The 24,795-nt window shown below is 47.9% G+C and overlaps 1 protein-coding gene across 10 annotated transcripts in view; it reads left to right on the top strand.

The window, feature by feature from the left end:
- The window catches only part of PTK2 (protein tyrosine kinase 2), a 194,671-nt gene that overhangs the window by 122,098 nt on the left and 47,778 nt on the right, over positions 1 to 24,795 (top strand). For 7 of the 10 annotated variants that reach the window (XM_010834795.1, XM_010834796.1, XM_010834794.1 and 4 more), the window contains 6 exons: positions 2,636 to 2,688; positions 12,704 to 12,787; positions 13,765 to 13,782; positions 19,550 to 19,606; positions 21,975 to 22,072; positions 24,168 to 24,252. In XM_010834795.1, the coding sequence (XP_010833097.1) occupies positions 2,636 to 2,688; positions 12,704 to 12,787; positions 13,765 to 13,782; positions 19,550 to 19,606; positions 21,975 to 22,072; positions 24,168 to 24,252 (395 nt within the window). The remainder of the gene's footprint in view (positions 1 to 2,635; positions 2,689 to 12,703; positions 12,788 to 13,764; positions 13,783 to 19,549; positions 19,607 to 21,974; positions 22,073 to 24,167; positions 24,253 to 24,795) is intronic. The other 3 variants (XM_010834798.1, XM_010834799.1, XM_010834801.1) reach the window with 1 other exon arrangement.

Here is a 24,795-nt window from a genome sequence, read left to right as displayed (position 1 = left end):
CTCTCCTCCACTGCCAGTCCCTCCCTTTCTGCTTCCAAACTGTCAGGCCCATGCACTTCACCTGCCCACCACCCTCCCCGGTTGTTAGCTGTTAGCACCTGTCTGGGCTCTACTAGCAGACGCCTGTGTCGGGGTCCCCTGGACCACTTCGTGCAGGGATTCTCTAGAAGGAATGCCCAGGACTCGGCACATAAAGGCTCTCATGGTTGCGATGCATGACAGCCCAGGGAGAGTGCGACGGCCTGGTGTTCAGAGGGGCCGGGCAGCCCCGGGGGCCCTCTCTCAGGGGCGCAGGCAGGACACATGGAGAGTGGTCTCCCAGGGAAGCTCGTAAGAGACTCAGCGCTCCGCCTTTACGTGGGCCTGGTCCCGTGTGCACCCTGTGCTTGGCGTGTGCCCAGATTCCAGTCTCCCAAACGGAAGGCAAGAGCTCAGCATGGGCCATATGATTTGCACCATTGGCCTCAGGACAGGGAGCTGTCCTGATCAGTAGGGATGGTGGCAGCCCTCCTCGACACCAGCCAGGGGCTAGCCTCAGAGGACAGCGCCACAGACCCCTGGCTCCCATCCTCTGCATGCCTTTGCCTGTCTTCTCTGCAGCATCGGGAGGGAGCTTTCCTCTCAAAGTCCTGTGTGGATGCTGCTGCTCTTGGATAAATGCCCATATCCTTCAGCCGTCTGGGGAGAGGCTGTGCGGCCTCTCCAGCCTTGCTTCTGCTCCCGCGCTCAAGCTTCAGCCACACTGAATGCCCTTCGGCTCCTGGAGCCCACGTCCCTCCTTCAGCAGGGCCCTGCTCAGGTCTCACCCTGCATCACTTCATCTGAAAACCCCCCATCACTCCAGTCCTGGAAGCAGCCCTGTGTTTTTCCGTAACTTATCTGAGTAACAGTCACCTCTCTGCTGCTCTCACTCTTGGGCTTCACTGATGGCCAGGGTCAGGGGGCCTGTAGGCCTGACACGGGACAGTAGGTGGCACCCAGTAGGTACACAGTTGCTGAGCAGGCAAGTGGTGGGGGGGTGAGACCATTTCTCTCAGCTTTTAGGCATTGTTTCACAAACCCAACAACATTTAATAGATATGTATTAATGTTCTGAATTAATGGATATTAACTAATTAAAATTATTAATGTTTAGTAATTATAAAATCAGGCAAGAAATTCGTGCTCATAATATTTTCAGTTGTAGAAAGTCTTTGAGAGATGACTTTGTGGATTAAATGCACAGGAATTATAAATATAGACGTAAAAGTGAGGAGTAAGGGAGTAGATTAGAAGTGCTAACAGATACTAGAAAGGAGCAGAATTTCCACAAATCACAGAGCAGCAGACGTGTTGTTACCACTGATCAGAGAGGTGTTTGTGAGCAGGTTGATTCAGAAAAGTACCCCAGCCGACAGCAGAGGACAACGCAACATGCTGTCTGTGGGACAGAGGCAGAGGACCGTGGCCTGTGTATTAGGAACGTGCACCTGTGACCTCCCAATAAATGCAGTTGAGAGGGAATTACGATCAGTCAGGTGGCTGCAGTGGAAGAGGAGCTGGTGGTTTGTTAGAACACTCTGGTTAAACTTTTATTATAGACATACCATTTCAAACGTGTAGCAAATTCAGTAAAAGAACTGATGTGTATGGCTTTGTGCTGTAAACCTTCCCCGGTCACTCAGTGGGTAAAGAATCCACCTGCAATACAGAAGACCCAGGTTCAATCCTTGGGCCAGGAAGATCCCCTGGAGAAGGGAATGGCTACCCACTCCAGTATTCTTGCCTGGAGAACCCCATGGACAGCGGAGTCTGGTGGACTGCTGTCCGTGGGGTCGCAGAGAGTGACACAACTGAGCGACTAACACTTCCTAGAGGTTGTGCAGTTGCACATTGAATATTTCTAGTTCTCAGAAGGGATATATTAAGCTCCAAGATTTCCAATATAAATTCTGTTTACTAAGGAAAATTCCTGTTCAGTATTTCTAGAGTAAATATTTATGTATCAGAAAAAAAGTTTTCTTTTATGAAAAGAGCAAAATAATTTTGACACCTGAAGACTGTAGGGTTCCTTTTTCCTCTCTGTTTTATGCTTTTTCGAAAAGTTTGAATTGAACTATACTTGGATTTTTTTTTAATGTGCTTAAAACCTTTGACCAAAATATGATTTTATGTGGATGTGTGTGTAAAACACTACCATTGTTGAGCCATTTCATGAAATGAATAACCAGATGTGTTAACCTTACCTGTGTCAGTCTGTAAATAATGACAGTATGTGTCACCATCCTGCCTGCTCTTGATCACGCTCTAAACGGCGGCAGGGCCAGTGCCGTGTCCAGAGGACTCCTCAGTCGCGCGCGTCTCCCCTCGGCAGCCCAGCATCTGAAGTGATTCAGGCCATGCGCACCACGCTCAGCAGTGTTGTGGCTCAGCGTTCCTTCCCTCGTCGGCCTGCACTTCTGGTCTTTAAAACGTTAAAGCAGGCTTTAAGGACCTCGGGTGATAGAATCTGGTATTTCACAAAGTCCCCCTCTGGACTGTGCCGTCTCCCTGGGAGAGGGCACAGCCGTCCTGGTTCTGGGCAGCTGGCGTGCATGTGAATGCCAGCAGCGTGGTCTGGAGAGTGGGGCGCTCACGCTTTGTACCTCTGTTCCAGGCTGGCCAACAGCGAGAAGCAGGGCGTGCGCACCCATGCGGTCTCCGTGTCAGGTAAGAGGCCACATGGGCGGCAGCGGGGTGCCCACAGCGGTGGGAGGGGGCCCCGTGTGTCTGACCTCTGCTCATTCTTATGAGGATTATGTCTTTCTAGGCTAGATTATGAATGTTAAAGATTAAAGTTATTTAATTTTTAAAACTTAAAAGTAACTTTAAAATTTGTATAATTTTACAGTAGTAGATTACTCACAAATTACTTAGAATTCCAAGTTATGTTTCAGTTTTAATGCCATGTTAATTGTAGAGTGAAAATGTTTGCTTTCGAAGCTGCCATTATAATTTATGCTTGCAGTTCAAAAATTAACATAATATGCTTTGTGTATTTATTATTTTTTGAAGTTCAAGAGATGTGGAATATTTATAAACAGCTTTTTTTGTTAACAATTAACATAAAATGGTGTTTGAATATCGCTTTTTAAAAGATACAGTTAAGATATTGACATAAGCAGTATCTTAACTATTTACTGGTGTGATGAGCATGGTGTGCTTTCTCTGATATGTTTCTCAAAATACATGTGCCTTTTCCCCCCCATTTAAAAATGTAGAAAATAGAGGAAAGGTGGGAAAAAGCATCTTCTATGGACCCAGGTTTGGCATCTTAAAATACACATGCTAAACGTGTGTATATACATGTATATATACACATGTATATCCATATGCACACATATATAGTATGTTCTCATCTATGTCACATTTCTAAAATAACGGATTCCTAAAACTCTACTGTCTGACAGTCTGACTTAGAAGAAGTCTAATTCTTGTTAGTTTAATTTACCTTGAGTGAATTTTTACCTAAAATTTAGTTTTGTGCATTTGCCTAGTTGATGACTGAATTATTTGTTAATGTTCCAGCATACAAATATAATTGCTTATTTTTTTTATTATCCATAAACATCCGACAACCCTCTTCTCAAGAAATATTTGTGTTGGTATTCATGCTTTTGTGCTTAGCAGAGGTCCTCTAGTGAGGAACCTCGTGGGGCAGGTGTGTAGGGGGAGCCCTGCGGCTCAGGAGTCAACCCCTTCCTGATGTGGGGAGAGGCCTGTTCAGTGCCGGAGCTTGTGCTGCCGGGCGGTGCCGGACGCCGGCAGCCTCCCCTCAGCCCAGGGTGACGCACGGGGGCTGAGTAGCTTGGCATCTCCAGTCTGTGGTGGCGCAGGAGATTTGGCAGGCAGGGAGCAGGCCCTTCGGGGTTGTGATCTAGTTGGAGAGAGACGCCACCGCCCACCCGAGTGGCCTGGTGGTGGAGAACTTGTCAGCATCAGAGGGTGTTTTGTACCGTGCTCCACAGAAGAGGAGCTATCCAGCCAGCGCTGAGTCATTCCTAAGCGCTCCAGTCCTCCCCCGCTGGACTGGAAGCGAGCCTGGGCGGCCAGCTGGGAGGCACCGGTGGTCCTCACCGACCTGGGCGCCCCTGTGCTCTGCAGGCGCTCTGTGCGATGCTGAGCTGACACACCCTGCCAAGCTCATCACAACTCCGGGTTGCGACAAAACACGACAGGCCTCACGGAAGCTTCGGGTCTCATTTCTTCCATTTCCTAATGTCCTCAGCGTTTTTCCACAGCTGCCCGTTAAGACACTTGTGGGTGTCACCTCTCCCAGCACCCCCGTCCTGATCCGCCTTCACTGTCCTCCCCAGGCACCCTGGACTGGAGTTCACGCTGCAGCCCCTTCTCTACAGCAGCTCTCGGGGTACTCCCCCCTTTACTGAATGTAGGTAGGCGATTCCCTTGGCAGAATCTTTCCTCAGCTCGGCCCCGAGGCTTCCCAACGTCTCTGCGCAGCCCGCCCCCGTCCTCCATACAGGTCTTCACACAGTTCTGTCGAGCGTCTGGCCCCTCTGTTCACCTCCTTCCCCCTGTAGTTCTGCTCAGACTGCTCCACCGGCCAGCACAGCCTTTTCATCATCACACGTCAAAATCTTTCCATTCTTCAGAGTCAGTGATGCTGTTCCACACGTGGCCACCACTTTGGTGGTTCACGGAACCACCAAACCTTCATTCACAGGCCACAAAGAACGTTCCATGTCCCATGAATATTTAGTGACTGGACGTACCTCTTAGATTCCTGTCACTCCTCCGTCACCCCGCTCATGACTTGCTCCCTTCCATGGAGTTGGACTCACAGCGTGCAAAGACTCTTGAACACGCCATCCCAGCAGTATGGCTGGCCAAGAGCTGCGCCTTGCACTTAGCTCTTAAGCTGTTAAGGTGACACCTAGATGACCAAGACTTCTGCCAAACCTCAAGATTCTTTTTTATCTGGTAGCCTGGAAACCACATGGGTGTGCTGTGGTTAACCTCAGCCACCCGCAGACTCAGTGGAGCGCCACGCCGGTTCCCCACGCCACAAGCCGATCTGTCTCCAGGATGGTGTGGTGGTGGCTGAGGCTCAGCCTGACTGTGGCCAGCAGTCATGACCTGCTTTTCTGTCATAGTCTATCCTGTCCCACCCCAGCAAACCCCTGCAAGGTGGCTATTAGTCCAGTCTTAGAAAGTCCATCATCAGGTGCTGCTCAGTGCCTGCTCTGTGCTAGGCCTTGTTCCAGATGCTGGGGTGCACTGGTGGACGGAGCCAGCTTGCTCCTGTGCGGACCTGATGTTCTGTGCAGGAGACGGAGACGCTGGATGGAAATCAAGCAGGCAGATGCAGAGTGAGGGTAGAGGTCCAGGGACGTCCCTCTGAGCAGTTGACTGAATACAGTGAGACTTGGGGCCTGCGGACACTGGGACAGTGAGCGCCAGGCCCTGCAGTGAGAGCTTGGCAAACTCAGCACCAGCCAGAGAGCTGAGAGGCCGGGGCAGGGCAGGCAAGGGCACACCCAGCAGAGAGGTGACAGCTCTCTCCTTATTAGGCACTCAAGGTGCTGTGCATAGCATTAGACATTACCTTGTTAATCCTTGTGACGACCTCCCAGGTCTTTATCGTCTCCCCATTTCACAGACAGGAGGAAAGACAGAGAGGGCTTGTTCAGTGTCACACAGCTTGAAAACGATGGAGCAAGGACTGAACTCAGGTCGTTATTGCCCTCTAGGTTATGTTGCCTTTCAGTAATAATTTAAGGGAGATGACCCCAAGTACAGATGAAGAATCAGCTGGGAAGATGGAGAAAGTGGGACTGCCTGATTCCCCTATTTTTTATACAGTCACAACTGAGAAGCTCTTCCCTAGTCTTTAAGGCTGGCTTCAAATGCCACCCCCTCCTGAAGCCCTCCCTGCCTACTCCAGGACCCTCCTTCCTCAGAGTTGTCTCGCCTGCCATACATGCCTCTATTGTGGATAATCTTTAAATAGATACGAGCTTAGAAACCTTCTTATCCCCTAGACCACAACTCCATCATAGACAAAGACATGTTCTATTTGTCGTTCCTGTCTAGGACAGAGTGCTCAGGGATTGTTTTTAGGTGAATCGGCTGCCTGAGCAAGGTGCGGAGATTGGTGCTAGGGCTTGGAGGACTGCACTTTGGTGGGGGGACAGGGAGAAAGGCAGGGACCCTCAGAGTGGATAGTGGCCTCGAGAGCTGCTGGGCTCACAGACTCCCCAAGTGCTGGTCATGATGAACCCTTCTGCATGCACCCCTAGGCAGTTTGGGGCAAGGGGTCCAGAGGCCAGCCAGTGGGAAGGCTGAAGTCTGGATGTCAGCAAACAGTCCCCAGCTCATGATCACGGGTTCCAGGCCCTCCTGCGTATCTCTTTGTGAGGAAGTAGAGTTTCAGACCATCCTCAATAGGGTCCAGTTTCAGTCCATGTTGAATATACGCAGTCTTGTTTCTGAGAGCTGGAGTTTCTAACGTTAGTTTGAGATGAGCCAGTTTACAGTCCATGTCCAGTATATGCAGTCTCGTCTCTGAGATCTAGAGTTTCGCTCTAATGTAAGTGTGAGATGAGCCAGTTTACAGTCCATGTCCAGTATATGCAGTCTTGTCTCTGAGATCTAGAGTTTCGCTCTAATGTAAGCGTGAGATGAGCTGGTTTATAGAAATAGCCCCCAGAATAGAGCATTTCCCTGGGCACCTTCTCAGAGGGCCTAGAGTCAACTTTGCTAGCCTATGTGTATGGTTTTAGGAACCGTGTTTCTTCTGGAGCGCAGTTAGCAGTACATGGAAAGGCCTTCGCTTGTCCTAAGGGGTCTGTTTGTGTCAGAGGGGCACCTGGAGTAGGTGGGGGGGTTGAGCAACGTTTGTGTGGATGAAGATTCCCCGGAATGCAGGTGCTTTGTTCACTGAATGAAGCTGAATTTTAAATATTCCAAAGGCAGAAACTTTGGTTTTCGGTTGTTTTTTGTGTTTCAAGGTTCTGTTTGTCTGTTTTAAAGAACCAGGCCTCTAGTGAAGCAGTGGGACCTTAAATGTAACAGAAATGCTGATGACCTGTGACAACCACTTCACTGTGCCCATGGCTCCTGTCACATGTCTGGGTTGTGGTAACGGGGCTGGAGATCAGAAGACCGTGTTCTCTCTTCTGTGTCTGTCACCACAACCAAGGCCATGACCTTTTCCTTTTGTTAGAAATGTTTGGTTTGATTGTCTCTGCTGAGCCCTTGGTGGTGAACACATGTATCACTCTGTAGTGATACTTTGCAATGGGATGTTTATTATAAATTAAAAAAAAATTTTTTTTGCTTTGTAACCGATTCTTCTGGTTTAGTTGTTAACCTTGCAGCATCATTCTAGCTATTTAAAATTACACATAGTGACTAAAAATTATCCTAAACTAAAAGTTGACAAATGTCATTTGCATTAAGCTGCTTCGTTACAAATTCTAAAGCAGCTACTTAATATATGTAGAAGTAGTTTGTGAAGTTCTGTAAAATATTAGGTGGTATGTGGGTTGGTGTTCAGCCGCTAAGTCATGTCTGACTCTTTGCGACCCCATGAACTGCAGCACGCCTGGCTTCCCTGCCCTCCACCGTCTCCCAGAGTTTGTTCAAATTCATGTCCATTGAGTCAGTGATGCTATCTTTAATAATTGCGTTTTTTTCTCCTTTTTTCTCACTGTCTCTGAAGCACTAAGCCTGCAATTCATTCATTGCGCTGCCACTGCTTTGTAAATACAAGTAGTTACTTAGCTATGAGTGAGGCTCAGAGATTATGCACACTCACAAGCATTGTCTTGTTTAAGCCTCAGGACAGTCTTCCTCCTTTTCCCACTTCACAGGTGAGCTAGGGTGGTGAGGTGTGGCTCACGTAGCTAGCCAAAGCAGAGAGTCTGGTGGAAACCCAGATCTGGGCTCTGAAACCCACTGTCTTCTCATCAAATCACACCGAGATGTTGGAAGGCAGGAGGTGTCGATGTGAGAAGGGAGGAGTATTTTCCTGGAAGAGTCTGAGTCCGATTTCAGGGTGGTTTTTCTTCCATTTATCAGGAATAGCAATAGCATAGTGTTGACTCATTTCTGACTGTTCTGTTGGAATCCAAATATCTGCCCTACCTTCAAGTTTGAATGAGTTTTTTTCATCTGGTTTACAGCCTAGTTTCACTTTTGGTAACTGATTTAGAAGGCAGTCTCCATCTATACTGAAAGCTTGATTTTAAGTGAAAGCTTTCAGGAATTGTTTAAGTGCCCTAATTTAGAGTACTGTCGCCTAGTACAGGGGTCCCCAAGCCCCCGGGCTGCGGACCAGTCCTGGTCCTTGGGTCCTCAGCTTGTTAGGAACCAGGAAAAGGTGAGCCGCAGGCAAGGGAGCCAGGCTTCACCTTCTGCCCCCCTTCACTCAAATGACCGCCTGAGTCACCCCCTACCTTTGAGTCATAGAAATACCGTCTCCCTTAAATCTAGTTCTTGTTGCCAAAAAAGTTGGAGATTGCTGGCCTATTACCTGTGAGGCTAATTTTTGTAAATTATGTGTCTTATGACATAATTTAATCAAACTAATGCAACTGATGGTTTTTATGTGCACTGGTGGTTTACCTGGTAAAGAATCCGCCTGCAGTGAGGGAGACCTGGGTTCAATCCCTGGGTTGGGAAGATCCCCTGGAGAAGGGAATGGCTACCCACTCCAGTATTCTGTCCTGGAGACTTCCACGGACAGAAGTCCATGGGGTCACAGAGTCGGACATGACTGAGCGACTTTCATTCACCCACTCATGTGGTAAGTATTGGGGGTTTGACTTATTCACAGTACTTGTCTTACTGGAAATGCTTCTGATTCCGACAGTCATAACTGGAGTCCTGCGGTCAGTGTGGGGTTAGGAGAGACGTTTAGAGGTCTCTGGCTGGGTGGGGGCAGGGTGATTGATCGTGTTGTACCTGAATGAGGAAGTCATGATCGGCAGAATACCTTTGCCCCCACCCCCCACCCCCTGTGCTGTCTCCTTCCTCCCAGGACCTCTCCTTGCACCATTGTTACAGCATCTGGACTCTCCCTCCTCGCACCATTGTTACAGCATTTGGACTCCCTTTGCCTCTCTTGAGATTTGAGGCTGCTGCCTGATTGCAGCCCTCTTCTCTCTGGCTTCTACAGGAGTCCCATGGGTTCTGAACTACCCACAGCGTGTGTTGTAGGCTAATGCCCTGAAGAAGCACCCAGAGCCAGGCTGGTTTCCTGCTCCTCAGCTGCAGGCTGGAGATGGGCAGACACATGTAGGACTCCCCTCGGGGACACTTTCAGATGAAAAAGAATCCGAATGAGATCGGAGCAATCATGAGTGCAACAGAAATTTACAGAGGATATTTACTCGGGTAAACTTCCAGGCCACAGATCTGTCCTCAGGCCCTGTGGACGCAGTTTCCAGAGTAGAGTGTGCCCTGCTGCTCCTTGTTGGCCCCACTCAGTGAGGGGCTGTGTGCTGCTGCTTCCTCAAGAGCACTCTGACCTGTATCTTCCAAGCTCTGGCCTGTAGGAAAGCGTCCCTCATGGTGGCCAGGGTTTGGGAGTATTTGGCTGATGAGCCATCTTATTCTCCTTGCTCCTGAGAAATCTGTATGCAGGTCAAGAAGCAACAGTTAGAACTGGACATGGAATAACAGACAGCTTCCAAATCGGGAAAGGAGTACGTCAAGCCTGTATATTGTCACCCTGCTTATTTAACTTATATGCAGAGTACATCATGCGAGATGCCAGGCTGGATGAAGCACAAGCTGGAATCAAGATTGCCAGGAGAAATATCAATAACCTCAGATACCCAGATGACACCACCCTTATGGTGGTGAAAGCAAAGAACGAAAGAGCCTCTTGATGATAGTGAAAGAGGAGAGTGAAAAGTTGCATTAAAACTCAATATTCGGAAAACTAAGATCATGGCATCCAGTCCCATCACCTCATGGCAAATAGATGGGGGAACAATTGAAACAGTGACAGACTTTATTTCGGGGGGCTCCAAAATCACTACATATGGTGACTGCAGCCTTGGAAGAAAAGCTGTGACCAACCTAAGTAGCATATTAAAAAACAGAGACATTACTTTACCAACAAAGGTCCGTCTAGTCAAGGCTATGGTTTTTCCAGTAGTCATGTATGGATATGAAAGTTGGACTATAAAGAAAGCTGAGCACCAAAGAATTGATGCTTTTGAACTGTAGTGTCGGAGAAGACTTGTGAGAATCCCTTGGACTGCAAGGAGAGCCAACCAGTCCATCCTAAAGGAGATTGGTCCTGAATATTCATTGGAAGGACTGATGCTGAAGCTGAAACTCCAATGCTTTGGCCACCTGATGGTGAAGAACCGACTCATTGGAAGAGATCCTGATACTGGGAAAGATGGAAGGCAGGAGGAGAAGGGGAACAGAGGATGAGATGGATGGATGGCATCACCGATGCGATGGACGTGAGTTTGAGCAAGCTCCGGGAGTTGGTGATGGACAGGGAATCCTGGCCTGCTGCAATCCATGGGGTTGCAAAGAATCAGACATGACTAAGCGACTGAACTGAACTGAATGAATAAACTTTGATAATCTTAAAATTTATTATTATTAATACAAGAAGCCCAAGTATCATCGTATTAAATATAAAAACAGATATTGTCCAAAGACCCAATTTTGGGGATTGGTTGTTTTTTTTTTTTCATTCATAGAGAAAAATTTTAAAGGAAGGCTTGAAACTTTTAAAATATAAATTCCGGAATTTGACCTCATGGCTTTCTAGTCATGTGTCATGGATGCATAATAATTGTGGGATTTATTAAAAATCAAACTGCATGATATAAGATAAAATGTATATGATATTTTTACATGCAAGGGATCATGTGAATGAATGGATATTGTTGTGCTTTTGAATTTTTAGCTTCTTAACTCTTTATCCTGGGAATTTCCAAATATAATACAGAAGTAGAGAGAGTAGAACGAGGTAGTGAATCTCCAGATACTCATCACCCAGATTCAGTAACTAAAATCCAGTCACTTCATCCCTGCCTCCACCCTCTTATTCCTCATTGATTGTCTTCCCTCATAGCTCAGTTGGTAAAGAGTCTGCCTGCAACGCAGGAGACCTGGATTCGATCCCTGGGTTGGGAAGATCCCCTGGAGAAGGAAATGGCAACCTACTCCAATATTCTTGCCTGGAGAGTCCCGTGGACAGAGGAGCCTGACAGACTATAGTCCATGGACTCGCAGAGTCGGACAAGACTTAGAGACTAAACCACCGCCTCTGATTGTCTTAAAGCACCTCTAAGGCATAGTCATCTGTAAGTGTTTCTAGAAGGTGAAGACTTTTTAAAAGCAGTTTTATTATACTGTAAGAAAGCTAACAGTAATTCCTTAATGCCAACTGTCATTCCGTGTTGTGATTCCTTAGTTTTAAGGCCTTGTCACTCTTGGTGGTGTCCAGTTGGGGGTCAGACAGGCGGTGCTGGATGAGCTTGGCTGTGTACCCCTGCAGTCTCTGTGCACTGTCTGTATGTATCTGTGGAGGAAATCACGTCCCTCACACCGCGCCCCACGCCCTGAGTCTGGCCGATTGCAGTTCTGTGACGCTGTGCTGAGCAGGTCGCTCTCTGGCCCCTGTATTCCTGAATTTCTTGTACTCTGGTCGTTAAGGTTGAGAGGAGTTTGGTCAGGGAGTTGGGTATGGGCTGAGGGAGGCAAGTGGGCAGATCTCAAGGACTCACGTTGAGATCACAACACACCCTGCGGAAATGTGACCAAATTGTTTCCATTCTTCTCATTTCCGCTCCTAACGTGGACTGATGGCAGCAAGCTGCCGCCATCCTCATCCTGACCCTGCCCTCCCCAGGCCCGCCCCTGGAGTCCTCATCTTTGTTGACGGGAGCCTGTGGAGCTGCAGCTTCTCCGTCACGTGGTGTCGCCCGTGCATATCAGAGGGTGGGGCCGCCCTTGTACTGACCCCACTGCCACGTGTCCGCTGTTGCCCTCACCGCATCGCAGTTGTCACGTCTCCAGCTCCAGGAGGGCTGGCATGTGTCTCGTTCATCCAGCAAGTGCCTGATAGAGAGTTGACTTTCAAGAGAGTTTTCAGTACGTGAATGACAGTGAATGAGGAGCGGATGCTGGTAGACGGAGGGCTTCGGAGCCTTGTGTTCAGATACCCTGGCTCCAGTTTTTTATGTGAAAGCAGTTTATTTGAGGTGTACACTTAAGGTCTGTGTCTTTGCTGATGGTTTGGGGGAAAGTGCTGATAAAGCTCTTTTACAAATCAAGAGCTGTTAGTTCTCTGCACTGTTCTCTTTGCAGTTGAACGTTAGCTGCTCACGAGAGCCTGTGTCCATCGGTCTCTGTTGCTTGTGCCGTCGTGTGTCAGCTTTATTCTTCGTAAAGGCACTATACCTTTGCTCGCTCCGCTGGCTTTGTGGATCTGGCTGACCTCTTCATGTCTTGCTTAAAGTTTCAGTATCTAGTGCTACTCTTTCCTAAGAGAGAAAACTGCATTTTAAAATATTAATGTCTCTCAAGTCAATTATATTAAGAAATCAAGTGTACCAGTAGTCACATAAAAGCATTGCAACTTTGTACTTGTCTTTATAGCTATGCCTTACAATGTAACATAAGTTTTCTCTGGTATTGAAATAATGTGTTTCTGTTTTTCTCTTCCCTCCTCCTGCCTCTGTATAAGGAGTCAGTCACTGCCAACCTAAGGTTAAGAAGGCTAGGCGCTTCCTCCCCTTGGTCTTCTGTGCCCACGAACCTTCTTCTGCGGGTACTGCACTCAGCTTTTGCACAGGCTCTCCTCTTAACCACAGCTGATTACAGCGGCCAGGCGGCAGCCTAATGATGCTTATAGATGGTGCCTGCCCCGGGGTCAGTGTAGTGCTGCCCGGCAGGGGCTGTGGGCTGGGGTTCAAGGTGACTGTCTGTGGGCCGTCCTGATAGAAGACTCTGTTTGCCTGTTCGCTGGTGTTTAAATGCATGACAGGGCGAGGAGTCTCTTCCTGTGTGATCTCAGTGTTTTCCCAAAGGGGCTGGCAGGTACCACACCTTTGCCTCGTGGGTGTCCTAACACAGCATGTGAGTGATGGAGGAGGATGGTGCCAGTGAGCCCCGGGGTCTCCTCGCCTGCTTCGTGGGCAGATATTCAGGGATGCTGCAGAGGACGGGCAGCCAGGGCCCCGGAAGCGTTATCTAGGAGAGGGAGATGGTGAGGGTGTAGCAACCTGGACGGTTCTTCTGCAGACGCTGTGTAGATGTGAGTGGAAGTGCATCGGCAGAGCCCCAGGAGGAGCGGCCGGAGCCCCGGGGCTCCCTGCGGAGGCCTTCTGAGGGCTGTTCCCTGCGCACACACTAATGACCCGCGGTTCCCATTTCTGTCCAAGAGGATGCACGTTCCTTTGAGGATAGTAGACTTGTCTTTAACATTTAATGGTGAGAAGCAATCAAATTAGCTTTGCTTAATGCGGCAGAAATGCACCTACTGCTGTTTTCCTGGGGTGATGTGAGGAGGCTTCACACTTGCACTAATGCCCTCAAGTCAAGTAAACATGCTGACTCCTCCATCCTGCAGTCTTTCTTTTACCTTCTGAATTAGACTGGGGTGGGGGTGGTTTTTGTGTTTTCCTTACACTTTGATTTGCTTGTCATTTTAATAGTGTTTTCCCTTCTCTCCCCCTCCCTTCCTCTCTCTCCTCCCTTCCCCTTTCCCTTCCTCTCCCTTTCTTTGCATGCCACCCGGATCCACAGATGAAATTAGTGGGGACGGTAATATTTATTTTCACGTTTGTGTTACTAATGTGAGATGATTATTTATGGATATAAATACCACTCAGTTTTTAATGAAAGGCAAAATGTGGCTTAGATCCAATAGAGCATGTGTGAAACCAGTGATGGTGTGAACTGGTGATCTCTTTAGAGTTGCTCAGGGCTTCAACCGAAGAAGGGTCACCGTCGGCTTCTTTACCACGTCTCACTGGTAAACTTGAGTTGTGCATGTTCATAGAGAATTTTAGGGATCTCATTATTAGAACTAAAGGTAAAGGGAAATTGTCAAAACTGTTTGATTCCTCAGTAAATGGGAGAGGGTCACACACTTTGCCACATTCGTGTGTATAGTTGGGAGTGGCGTGGCAGGAAGGACAGGAGGAAAAGTATTTCTAAGAGTCACAGAGACTGAAGCAGCTGCGAAACTGTCTGCAGCGGTTGTTTTTTCAGGCAGTCGAGGACACCACTCCATAAACTAGAAAGTTAAGAGTCACGTGCAGTGTCTTGTTTTCATTTCCCTTGTGTGCTGCCTGCATGAAGCTTTGTACTCTTTTATAATAAGGAGTGAGATTTTATAAACTAAAATTAAGGGGGATTACACTTTTCCTCACTATTCAATGAGAAAAATGCTTTGACTGAAGCTTCCGTCTGTGCTCCTGTCTGTTGGGTTGGTGACGTGATCCTTATGGGCAAAGTGCTTGCAGCGAAAGGTCTGAGCTACGTGTGACAGGGAGGGTGTCTGCCTCCCGGGCCTTGCAGCCAGAAGCTCTGCGCTCTGTGTCCCGGCTAATTGCTTGGTGGTGGCTGGCTGGAAGCTCCTCCGTGGAGGGTTCCCTGTGTGTCTGCCCTTTATCTGTGTGACTGCCGAGTCCCCCAGCAGGGATTCCGAGTGTAGCTAGGTGTTGTCTTCACTGGTGAGCAGAGGGGTGAGAGACTGACTGTCCAGGGCTGCTGGATGGGCGGCAGGGCCCAGGCTCCAGCCTCGCCAGCTCACCAGTTGGGTGACCTGCAGCAAAGCACTTGCCCCCTGGAGGCTTCATGTGTAGAGGCCTCGGTGGTGGTTTGAGGATTACTGTGAAAACATACAAATTTAAACAGATGAGTACAAGCAAGTGGTTATTACCACGTTGTTTATCTAAAGAAAACTTTTTGGTGCACTTTCCCCACATTTGGATTTCCCAGTACTATGAATCAGGGTGAGTATTATCTTCATTTTACAGGTGAATCTGCTGAGCTCTAAGGGTTTAATCCCTGAGTCTAAGGCAGGGATCCACAAACTAAGGCCCAAAGTCCAATTATAGCCCACCCCTGTTTTTGTATTGCTCCTTGAGCTAAAAAGGATTATTATGTATTTTTTTATTATGTATTTTTAAATGGTTGAGAGGAAAATCAAAGAATGTGGCATCAAAACTATGTGAAATTCAGATTTCCGTGTCCATCAGTAAGTTTCATCGAAACACAGTCATACCTTCGGTCATGACCAGTCTGCTCACCCCTGCAGTTTAAGCGGCAGAGTTAAGTGGTTGCAGTGGAGACTGTGAGCAGCAAGTCTAAAATACCTACTCTCTGACCTTGTACAGAAAAAGTGTGCCGACCCTGGTGCAGGTCACAGCGCTGGTTAACGTCACAGAGCAAAGCAGCACCCTTCCTGGCTTCCTGAAGGCCCTCCTCCCCCGGCCCCCACCCCCTCCGCCTGCTGTCCGTGCAGCCTCCAAGGCTGACCGCAGGTTCGCCTGTCCAGGTGGTTGAGGAGCTGTGATTGCTCAGTCGCACTGCACTGCTGGGCAGTGGCGTCCCCCTGCACGCGCTGCTCTGGGGGCGGTGTGTCCTCAGGCCCCCTGAGGGCAACAGGCCCGGCCGGTGTAAGTGGGGACAGACTCGCACCGCCCGCCCCCTTCCCCACCAGGGGACTGAGGGCACCCGGGAGGTTGGTGGGCTGCAGATCCTGGTCCAGTTCTGATATTTACATCCAAGTGTCCACTGCCCCGTCCCTCCTGCTCTCCAGACTGGCCCTTCCCAGGGCCTCCAGACGCATCAGGCCTTTGGGTGACAGAGCAGAACCCGTGTGCGTGTCCAGGTTTCTGGAGCGACTTTACTAGGTCTCGCTCACCATCTTTGAGAATGAGAACTTGATACTTTTCTTTCCTCATTTCAGTTGTCAGTTTCTGTCCTTTTAACATGTCTTCACATCATTTTTATTTTACCACATACTGTGAAAACAAACACTGTAAATTACAGTGTTATCCAGGGTTTCAGAGGTCACCATTTTTCAAAGTATTTATTTTGAAATATTCAACTCATGGTCTGAAAAACCTTTCAGATTACAGTGTTACCCATGGTTTCAGAGGCCTCCATTTTTCAGAGTGTTCATTTTGAAATATTCAACTCATGGTCTGAAATTGTCTCCCAAGTACACAGACCCACAAAAGCCTACCTGGGCACAGCCCTGGAACAAAAGCTGGACCCACATTGGGGGTGAAGTCCCCAAGCACACTTAGGGGAGTGCGCTGAGGTCTCAAGACGCAGGGGGTCTGGTCTCACAAGACGAAGCCCCCAGAAATGCGGAAGGTGACAAAGAGCAGAGCTTGGAACGCAGTGGCCCGGGCGCCCTCCTACAGGGCCCCTCCAGGGCCTCTGGGGGCCTCAGGTTCCAGCCTGGGAAACAGGATGATGAGAGCAGGACCCACCATGTACGATTTTCCCGAGGTTAAGCAATGGTGCGTGTATTGTTTGTGATGGTGTCTGGCAGGTGCCCAGGTCTCCGTTAGCCGTGGCCACCATGATTAAGTGGAGCACACTCAGCTCTTCCCTTCATTTGTGTCGAGATCTTTCAACCTGCCTCCTTTTCCCTTATGTTTTCCTCCTACCGTATTTGGGGGCCAGATGGTTTCAGAGTGGACTCCAGTTGTTCAGGGACCGTTGAGTATGAAAAAGTACCTCTCATATCAGTGTCGTACTAGCCCATCATCCTAAAAACCAGGAAAGAAAAATGGAAAGTAGAACCAAATCCATATCAAGAGTTCTTGGGGAAATCCGCCAAGTATCTCACTTGAAAAGCCCTACATAGAAGGTCACGGTAAACCTTTGTAGGTGCATGTGCCTTCACCAATGTTGGCCCTGCCCCGTGAGAACCAGCCTGAGAAGAACACAGCAGCGAGAGCTCCCTGTTCACCTGGTGTCACAGTATCCACACCCACATTCATCACGAGTGATGCCCGGGTGTTTTGGATAATCCCCAGAGCTTTTTTTGTAGCATTCACATCACACCAAGACACAAAAACTGCAGACTCTTTCTTGTGATGGTGTAAACAAAAGTGTATGCAGCTTGTTTTTTTCCCAAATCAGTTTTGTGTGCCAGCCTGATGTATGAGCCTTCTTCTTCTTTCTCCCTGAGAGCAGTTCAGAGGTTGTCTGTTTGCCGAGGGTTTTATAAAAAGAGGCAGTCCTGGGAGCCACTGTAGCCCCACCCAGAGGGCTCCTGCCAGGGAGGCCTCAGAAGCAGAGGGCACCAAGGAGATCGCAGCCCTCAGTCACCCGTCGTCTTCAGGGCCCACCGCAGCTTGATGTGTGTCTCTGTGATCCTCATGACAATCCCCGCAGGCAGACATGTTCTCATCGGACACGTGAGGGCACCGCTGAAGCACAGACAGGGCTGTGGGCGCCCGCATGCAGCTCTGCCTGGCCTGGCCCCGCCGCCTCAGGCTCGCAGCCCCCCTTGCGTGCCTGGAGTGCACGCCTTGTTTCTGTTCAGTGAGCGCTTGCCCGGCACCTCCCCAGTGCCAGCTCTGGTTTGCAGGCTGAGAACAGGACAGTGGATGAGCTGCAGCAGGGCCCGCTGCCCGGGGGCTCCGCTCCCAAGATCCAGAGGACCAGCAGAGAGCTGGTAGTGACAGACCCTGAGCAGAGCACGTTGGGCAGCGCGACTGAGAGTGGCTGGGGGCCAGGAGGGGTCTCTGAGCAGACGGCAGACACTGTTCTTTAGGGAAACGAAGGACAGGCAGACAGTGGCCCCAGTGGCCCTGGGAAGCCCGCTGAGTCCTGGGCCCCTGACATCTTAGTGGAGCCAAGAGCCCAGGGCAGGGGCTGACAATGACTCCAGGGCAGCTGTGGTAACAGGGCGGCTGTGGGGGGAGGCACAGCCAGAGTTCTGGGCAGTTTTGCAGCAGAATCCAGCCTCCTCAGGGTCAGCTGATGTGTGTTGCCCCTGAGCGGGGTGGGTGTGTGGTGTATGTGAAAGAGGACCGTGGGGGTGGTCTGTGGGTGCAGGAGATCAAGTCGCCACACTGCCGACAGTGTGGACGGTTGAGGTCCGCCTGTGTGGCCTTAGCCTGACACGGTCCCCCACTTAGTCCTCTTCCTCACCCCAGCCTTGGCGGCACACTCTGTCCCCAAATTTCATTTCGCAGTTTCCGCTCAGCCACCTTACCCAAAAGCAAGGCTGTGGACCTAGAAACCACCACCACTCCTGGTATCCACTGAGAACAGGATAGGAGAGAGAAATGTAGGAATGTAAGGTGTGGGATAGATTAAATAATTTTTTTCTTTAATCCTGAAAGTAGTAATATTTATAAACACATAAGAATAATATAAATTATCCACCTGTCATACAGGGCTTAGGAATAGGTCACATTTGCCAAATACCTAAAGGAATGCCTGTTTATGGACTTTATGTTCTGCCAGTTGAATTTGTTGTTACTTGAATTACTTTTAATGATGATGACAAATTGAGAAATGAATTCTTCGAACTACTTTTACATTTGATCTCAGTTGTTAGCATAGCAGTATGCAGAATAGTTGATGTTCTAGTGACTATAAACAGTATATAGTCTCTATTGTCTTTGGTTTCTATAATTTTAATATCTGAATGAAGTAATAATGGAAGCACAGAAGAGAGAACTTTTAATTCTTTAGAACTTATAGCCTCTCCTGGCCCAGCAGCTTAAACCCTGTGCACAGAGCTACTCAAGGTTTTCCTCTTTCCAGTACGAGAAAAACATAGAAGACCCGAGTGATTTTCCAGTGTAATTATTATCCAAGTGAGTTCGTGTTTACCTCAAAAGGAGTTTTCCCACCATTAATATGGAAATGGGTCGTTAAGTTCCTGCATTACTGAGAGGAATTGGTGGAAGCATTGGAACTTACACCAGAGAAGAACTCGGTTTCTATGCTATTCTGATTTTATTATTTTTGACACATCTTTTACCCTTTTGACATGAATAGACACTGTTCAAATATCTGAGTGAAAAGTTACAAGAGCAATTCCTGGGTTGCTTTCACCCTGAACAGATAAAGTAAGGTATCTCAAACGTCCACATGCCATTTTGTTTTCCGAAGAACATGGAGAATATGCTGTGAGGTCTGGTTGCGAATGAAGTCTGAGCTGTGCTTGGAGAAGCCCCAGCAGACGGCGGTGGGGCTCTACACGTGTGCTGGGTGTAGGGAGGCGGGCTTCACGGTCAGCCCAGCTGCTCGGTGCGTTTGAGTCGTGCACACAGTCGTTTCCTGTCTTCTGTTTTCCACAAGGGTTTTCTGTGTCAGTCTGTGTGCTCTCTGAGGAACAAGTCTGTGTATTATGACATGGTGGACCATGATGTCACCTTTATTTCCATAAATGACTCATGTGTGCACAAAAATTGAGTCATAGTGTTGTAAGAATATGTCAGCATAGCAGGGGATGCAGGCAGATCATTTTGCCTTCTCAAATTAGTTCAAGGCCAGGGGGTCGGAGATTTAACCTCTTCCAACATACATGTTTCCTGTCCTACAGAAACGGACGATTATGCCGAGATCATAGATGAAGAGGACACTTACACCATGCCCTCCAGTGAGTAGCTTTTGGTTTTGCTCCTGTTCAGATTTGACAGAGTTTTAAATATCTTGTGTTTAAATGTTTTAGATGTTTATTGTCCTTTTAATAGCTTATTGAGTTCATAGTAGAAATACTCTCTGCAGCCTTCCGTGCCCACTGCCAGGTCAGAAGCCTGAAACTCAAATATCTATCGTAAGTCAGTTCAGTTATGGGGATTTTGTAATCTTATGTTCTTGCTCTGTGATAATATATAACCTTTAATGATTAAAGCATTTCCTGTCTGTAGGAAATTAGTATTTAAACACACACACACATACAGTTCTTTGAATGCACACCTTTTAATGAATCACATTTCCCCTCTGAGGTTTCATTTCTTATTGCCCTTGACTAAGCAATTACAAAGAGCTTCCTGCGTCCAGTCCTTCCAGCTTGGGGTGGGAGGTGTGGGGAGAGCAGGATTCCTCGCCGCCCCTCGCCCCGCAGCAGCCCGGCAGTGTCACCCTCTGTTTCTCTGCCATGCGGCATGCTGGTGAGGAGAGCCTGGGAGCCCCAGCTCTCCAGGTGGGGTGTATATAGTCCCAGCTCTGGAAAATTTCAAGGGCGTGTCTCAATTAAAAAAAAAAGTTAACCCTACCTGTTAAAGAGGCCTGACTAGGAGTCCTCATTAAGCCTTCGAGGCCTAATAATTCAGCATCTAATATCCTGGTTTTAGGAAAGCTCTGTGTGTTTGTAAAATGTTTCAGGTGCTTTACCCTGTTATATAAATATTTTGAAAGTTGTTCTCAATAGATTTCCTACACATGTTGAGATATACCAAAATAGAGAGAAATAGCCCAGTCCAACTCAACCCTGTGGGTATCCTGCGGGGAAAAAGGTGGGGGTGGGGGGGCTGAACTTTTCTAAGGGCTCCTGGGTTGGTGATTTGAAACGGAGGCAAGAGTTGAGACTTAAATGGGTTTACTGTGACTCACGGTAGCAATTTGGAGAAATGTTTAAATTTTGGTTTCAAGGTTTGGTTAGCCACTTAGTCTTTTGTACATTCTTGCAGACTATCCAAATTTTTATTAGTATATTATTCATAGTTGAGTAGTAGATGTCCAACATGATAACTTTTATCTAAACCCCAGAAAAATGGGTTATGGTATAAGGAGTTTGTGGGATAGAAATGCAAAGCCTTGCGTATCGCATCGCGTTAGCTTGAGGATATTGTGTTGTCACTCGTGTTTGGTCCTCTTTTTTAACTCCTGTTAGTAGTCAAAATATTTGACGAAGTAAATATTGAAATGTACTCTCCAAGTTTGTTGTTGTTAACCTGATTGCTATTAGTTATTTCTAAGCAAGGTCTTCACTTTTTTTCTCTCTTAATTGCTATACAGAAAGCTATGGAATAGATGAAGGTAACAGGATTCCTTTAAAATAACTGCATTTGCTTGCAATTGCAACCCATGGAATGATACGGGATGTCTCAGTTTCCAGTTAACTTTTATTTTTAAACTTTTTCATTGGTTTACTCATGCTGTTAAATCAATGGAACTACCAGCTAAAGTGATTTTAAAGAGGAAAATGACCATCTAAAATTTGGGTTGAATTTTCCATGTGATTTCTAATTTGACAAATTAGAAGAAATCAAAATACCAAGCAGGTCATTGGATTAGAATCATCACCTAGGTCCCCAGTGGGTAGTTTCTTTCCATGTGCCTCCAAATAATTGGATTTGTATAAATCATGACAATTGATTACATTAATTTGAGGCTGATGCTGTCAAAAATATAAAATACTCGTAATCTATTATGTGATACATTCAACCTTGTTCCCAAATTTTCTGACTTAAAGCTGGTCCTAGAAGCTACCTCTTTAAACTCGTTTAGCTCTGTGAATAATATAGATAGGATTATAATGAAGTGGAACACTCTTAAACTTTTAAAAAACAAACTTATTCATGCCACAATTTTTTCCTTCCATGTCTACAGACTTTAGTTACTTGTGAAATAATTGCTTTAAATAACCATTTTTTAGACTTCATATATTAATACCTGAACTAATAGTATATATTAATCAAACATATATAAACTTAAAGCTGGAGCAATTATTTAGCAGACTATTGAATTAATCAACTGAATCAGACATTCAAAAATATGAAAAAAAAAACCCTACCTTGTATAAAACTCATCATTTTGATAATTTAAGCAGTGCCATAACAGTTACATAAATTCCTTTCAAAATACTCGTTTAAGAGAATTCCACTCTCTTTAAAGCATTTTCATAGAATGATGTGCCACCAGTGAAATTCTTACTCATCGATGGTGATGAAATGTGTCCCATGTTTTCTACACTGGGAATGTTGCACTGAAGTGTCTTCTGGTGTGTGGATCGTGTTTTGCAGCCAGGGACTACGAGATTCAGAGAGAAAGAATAGAACTCGGCCGGTGCATCGGAGAGGGCCAGTTTGGAGACGTGCACCAGGGCACCTACACGAGCCCGGTAGGTCCTGTCGGGCGGCTCCCTGCCGTGCCTGCTCCGCCTCCTGCATGGCCTGCTCCTGTCTATCCTCATGAGGCCCTGCTTCTTCAGGGTATTTGCCATTGTCCTCTGCAAGGCTTATCATATACGTCAATTCACTTGCTATGTTCAGAAACCCAAACTGGCAAAATTAGCTCCTGAGAGCTGGGTCTGTCTTTTATTCGTTCTAATCTTTCATTCAGCCTCTGTCATCAGTAACAGTTCTATAGCCCTCTGCCCACATGCTGCCCCGAAATCTCAGGCTTAGCATCCATCTGAAGCCATGCCTCTTTAGAGGGCAGTGCTTCTTTTGCATTTCTTTACTGTCTTAAGAAAGCACCATGTTCAATATTTGAGTGTGAATTGACAGGAGTGACTAATCTATGGTCTTACAGAAGTTTCTGTTGTTTTTCAGTTCTCTTGTAAAAATGGGCATTTTGTATCTTTTCTGAAATATATCAGTCAGCCTTAGGTTCACACAGAGGTAGAAGTCATGGTTCTGGTCCTAGAAGTTTGCCGTCTCAAATTCAGAGCAGCGTGGTGTGTCACTGGAGACTGTCAGAAGGCCCCAAGCTCAGGCGTTCAGCAGACAGACCTCTCCTCTGGGGGCCTGGCGACTGCTCCCTCCAGGGTGGTCCTGCCACATGGGCACACCTCCCTCAGGGTTGGAGAGGGACTGCGGTCCCCCGAGTCTGTGTTACAGTCTTGTGGCCATTTATGTCACTCTTGCTTGAGAGCATGTCCTAGAATCACAGTGTGCAGTTAGCATGAAATCTAAAACAAATTAATGCAATTGAGGGTACTTTTAAGATATGCAAAAAAAAAAAAAAGACACACCCTGGCCATGACTTGTAAGTGAGCCTTTCCATTTAAAAGAATAATATTCAAAGTGTTTGTTAATTCCACAAATATTTATTGAACACATACTATGAATCAGGTTGCTGTTCTAATGAGGTGGTTTTTTTTTTTTTGAGGGTGGTGAACAGGGCACCTGAAATAAGAGAAATAGATGGTTCTGGAAGGGACCACCCAAAGCCAAGGATAGGATAAACACATACATTTCCAGTTAAAATCTTCCCTGGTGTTTTTTGAATTGATTTGCGTGAAGTGACCTCTTATTTCTTGCTTTTCTTTTGAACTTGGATGAGGAAGTTCAGCTTCTTTGGCTCCGAGGGTGACGTGTTTTCTAGGTTTCTCGCCACCCCCTGCACCTTGGCGTGTCGCCCCTCTCCCTGACCTCTCGGTGTGGAGGGGCTGGGGGGTGCCGTCTTCACACCCTTTTCTCCCTGTGGGGTTTGTCTAGCCTGTGCTTCCAACACTGTCTGAACTGTGGCTGCCTCCAGGACCCGTCCCTGCCCCACCCAGTGCTGACGCCCACTCCCCAGTGTGACTCGCTGTCCCAACCACATCTCAAGCCCGTCACATTCAGAGCTGGGCTTCTGGTCAGCTTCAGAGACCCCAGCTTGCCCTCTCCTGCCCAGCCTGGCATCCTCTCCCCCGTTACCCCCCAGCCCTCCACATCCACACCTCCCCTCACCTCCCTGGAGTGTTCCTTCCTGGCCAAGGTCAACAGGGCCCGCCTCTGCCCAGACCCTGCCCCGGGGCGGGGGGCCCTCCCTCAGGGTAAAAGCCACAGGGCCACCCCTGCCCCTCCAGCAGGTCTTTGCTCTTGTCCCCCCTCCGCTCTCTCTCCAGGAGCTTACCTTCTAACCTCTGCGACGTCTCAGCGTCTCGTTCATGGTGTCTGTCTGCATCCTCCGCTGGGACATCAGCTGGCGGTGCACAGGGTTGCCGGCCCTTGTTCCGGTGCAGCCTGAGCCCCTGCAGGAGTCCCGGAGGCACCATGGGTGAGGGGGGTGGGTGTTTGTGGGACATGAGTCACCTGCAGCATTTCACTTGCATGTCTGCTTTCTGGGGATTTTCTACAGGGGATTTTAAGTGTTCCTCCCACTGTTAAGATTTTATAGTTCTGATTCTGTCTGATCCAGAATCCACAGAGTTGCAGAATAAACTGCCTTTCCTAAATGTGCCCACTGATTAACACAGAGACCTCTTGTTCCATGTGTCCCCATCACAGGAGAATCCAGCTTTGGCAGTTGCAATTAAAACATGTAAAAACTGTACTTCGGACAGTGTGAGAGAGAAGTTCCTTCAAGAAGCCTGTAAGTTTCTAGACATTTCTGTGGGACTCCATTTTGACTTTCTGTCTGTGAAATCCAAACGGTCTCTGAAGAAGTAAGAAAAACAATGTTTTTTACTTTTATGAGGCAGCTACATTTATTCTGTTGCCATGCAGTTCATACCTGTATTTGTTGAGGCTCATGGGTACAGAGTTCTCCAGGGCAGCTGTCACATTTGGGGTGTGAAGGCAGATTGACTAACTGCCCCTTCATCCCCTGGCACTTTGTACCGTAACTATCTCCACTCTGGGCTTGGGCAGACGTAGTGATGCCCGCAGGTCCAGGAGTTGGATGGTGAGCAGGACAGACAGTCCCTGCAGGATGGAACCCGAGGATGAGTGGGGAGCAGGGCCCAGACCATCCTGAGGGCCCGCTGTAGAGTCAGGTCCTCTCCTGAGGACAGCCCTGTGGAAAGCAGGCCCTGGTCCTGCCTGTGTGCACCTGTCGGCTCCTTCCCGCCTGCCTCTGGCTGGGTCCTTCATCCTGCTTCCACTGGGCTTGTTCCTCCCGACCAGCAGAGTTGAA

The sequence above is a fragment of the Bison bison genome, unplaced genomic scaffold, assembly GCF_000754665.1.
Source record: "Bison bison bison isolate TAMUID 2011002044 unplaced genomic scaffold, Bison_UMD1.0 scf7180017864036, whole genome shotgun sequence".
Taxonomy (NCBI): Eukaryota; Metazoa; Chordata; class Mammalia; order Artiodactyla; family Bovidae; genus Bison; species Bison bison.
The sequence above is the reverse complement of the archived record's forward strand: the minus strand, read 5'-3'. Positions and strand labels throughout refer to the sequence as shown.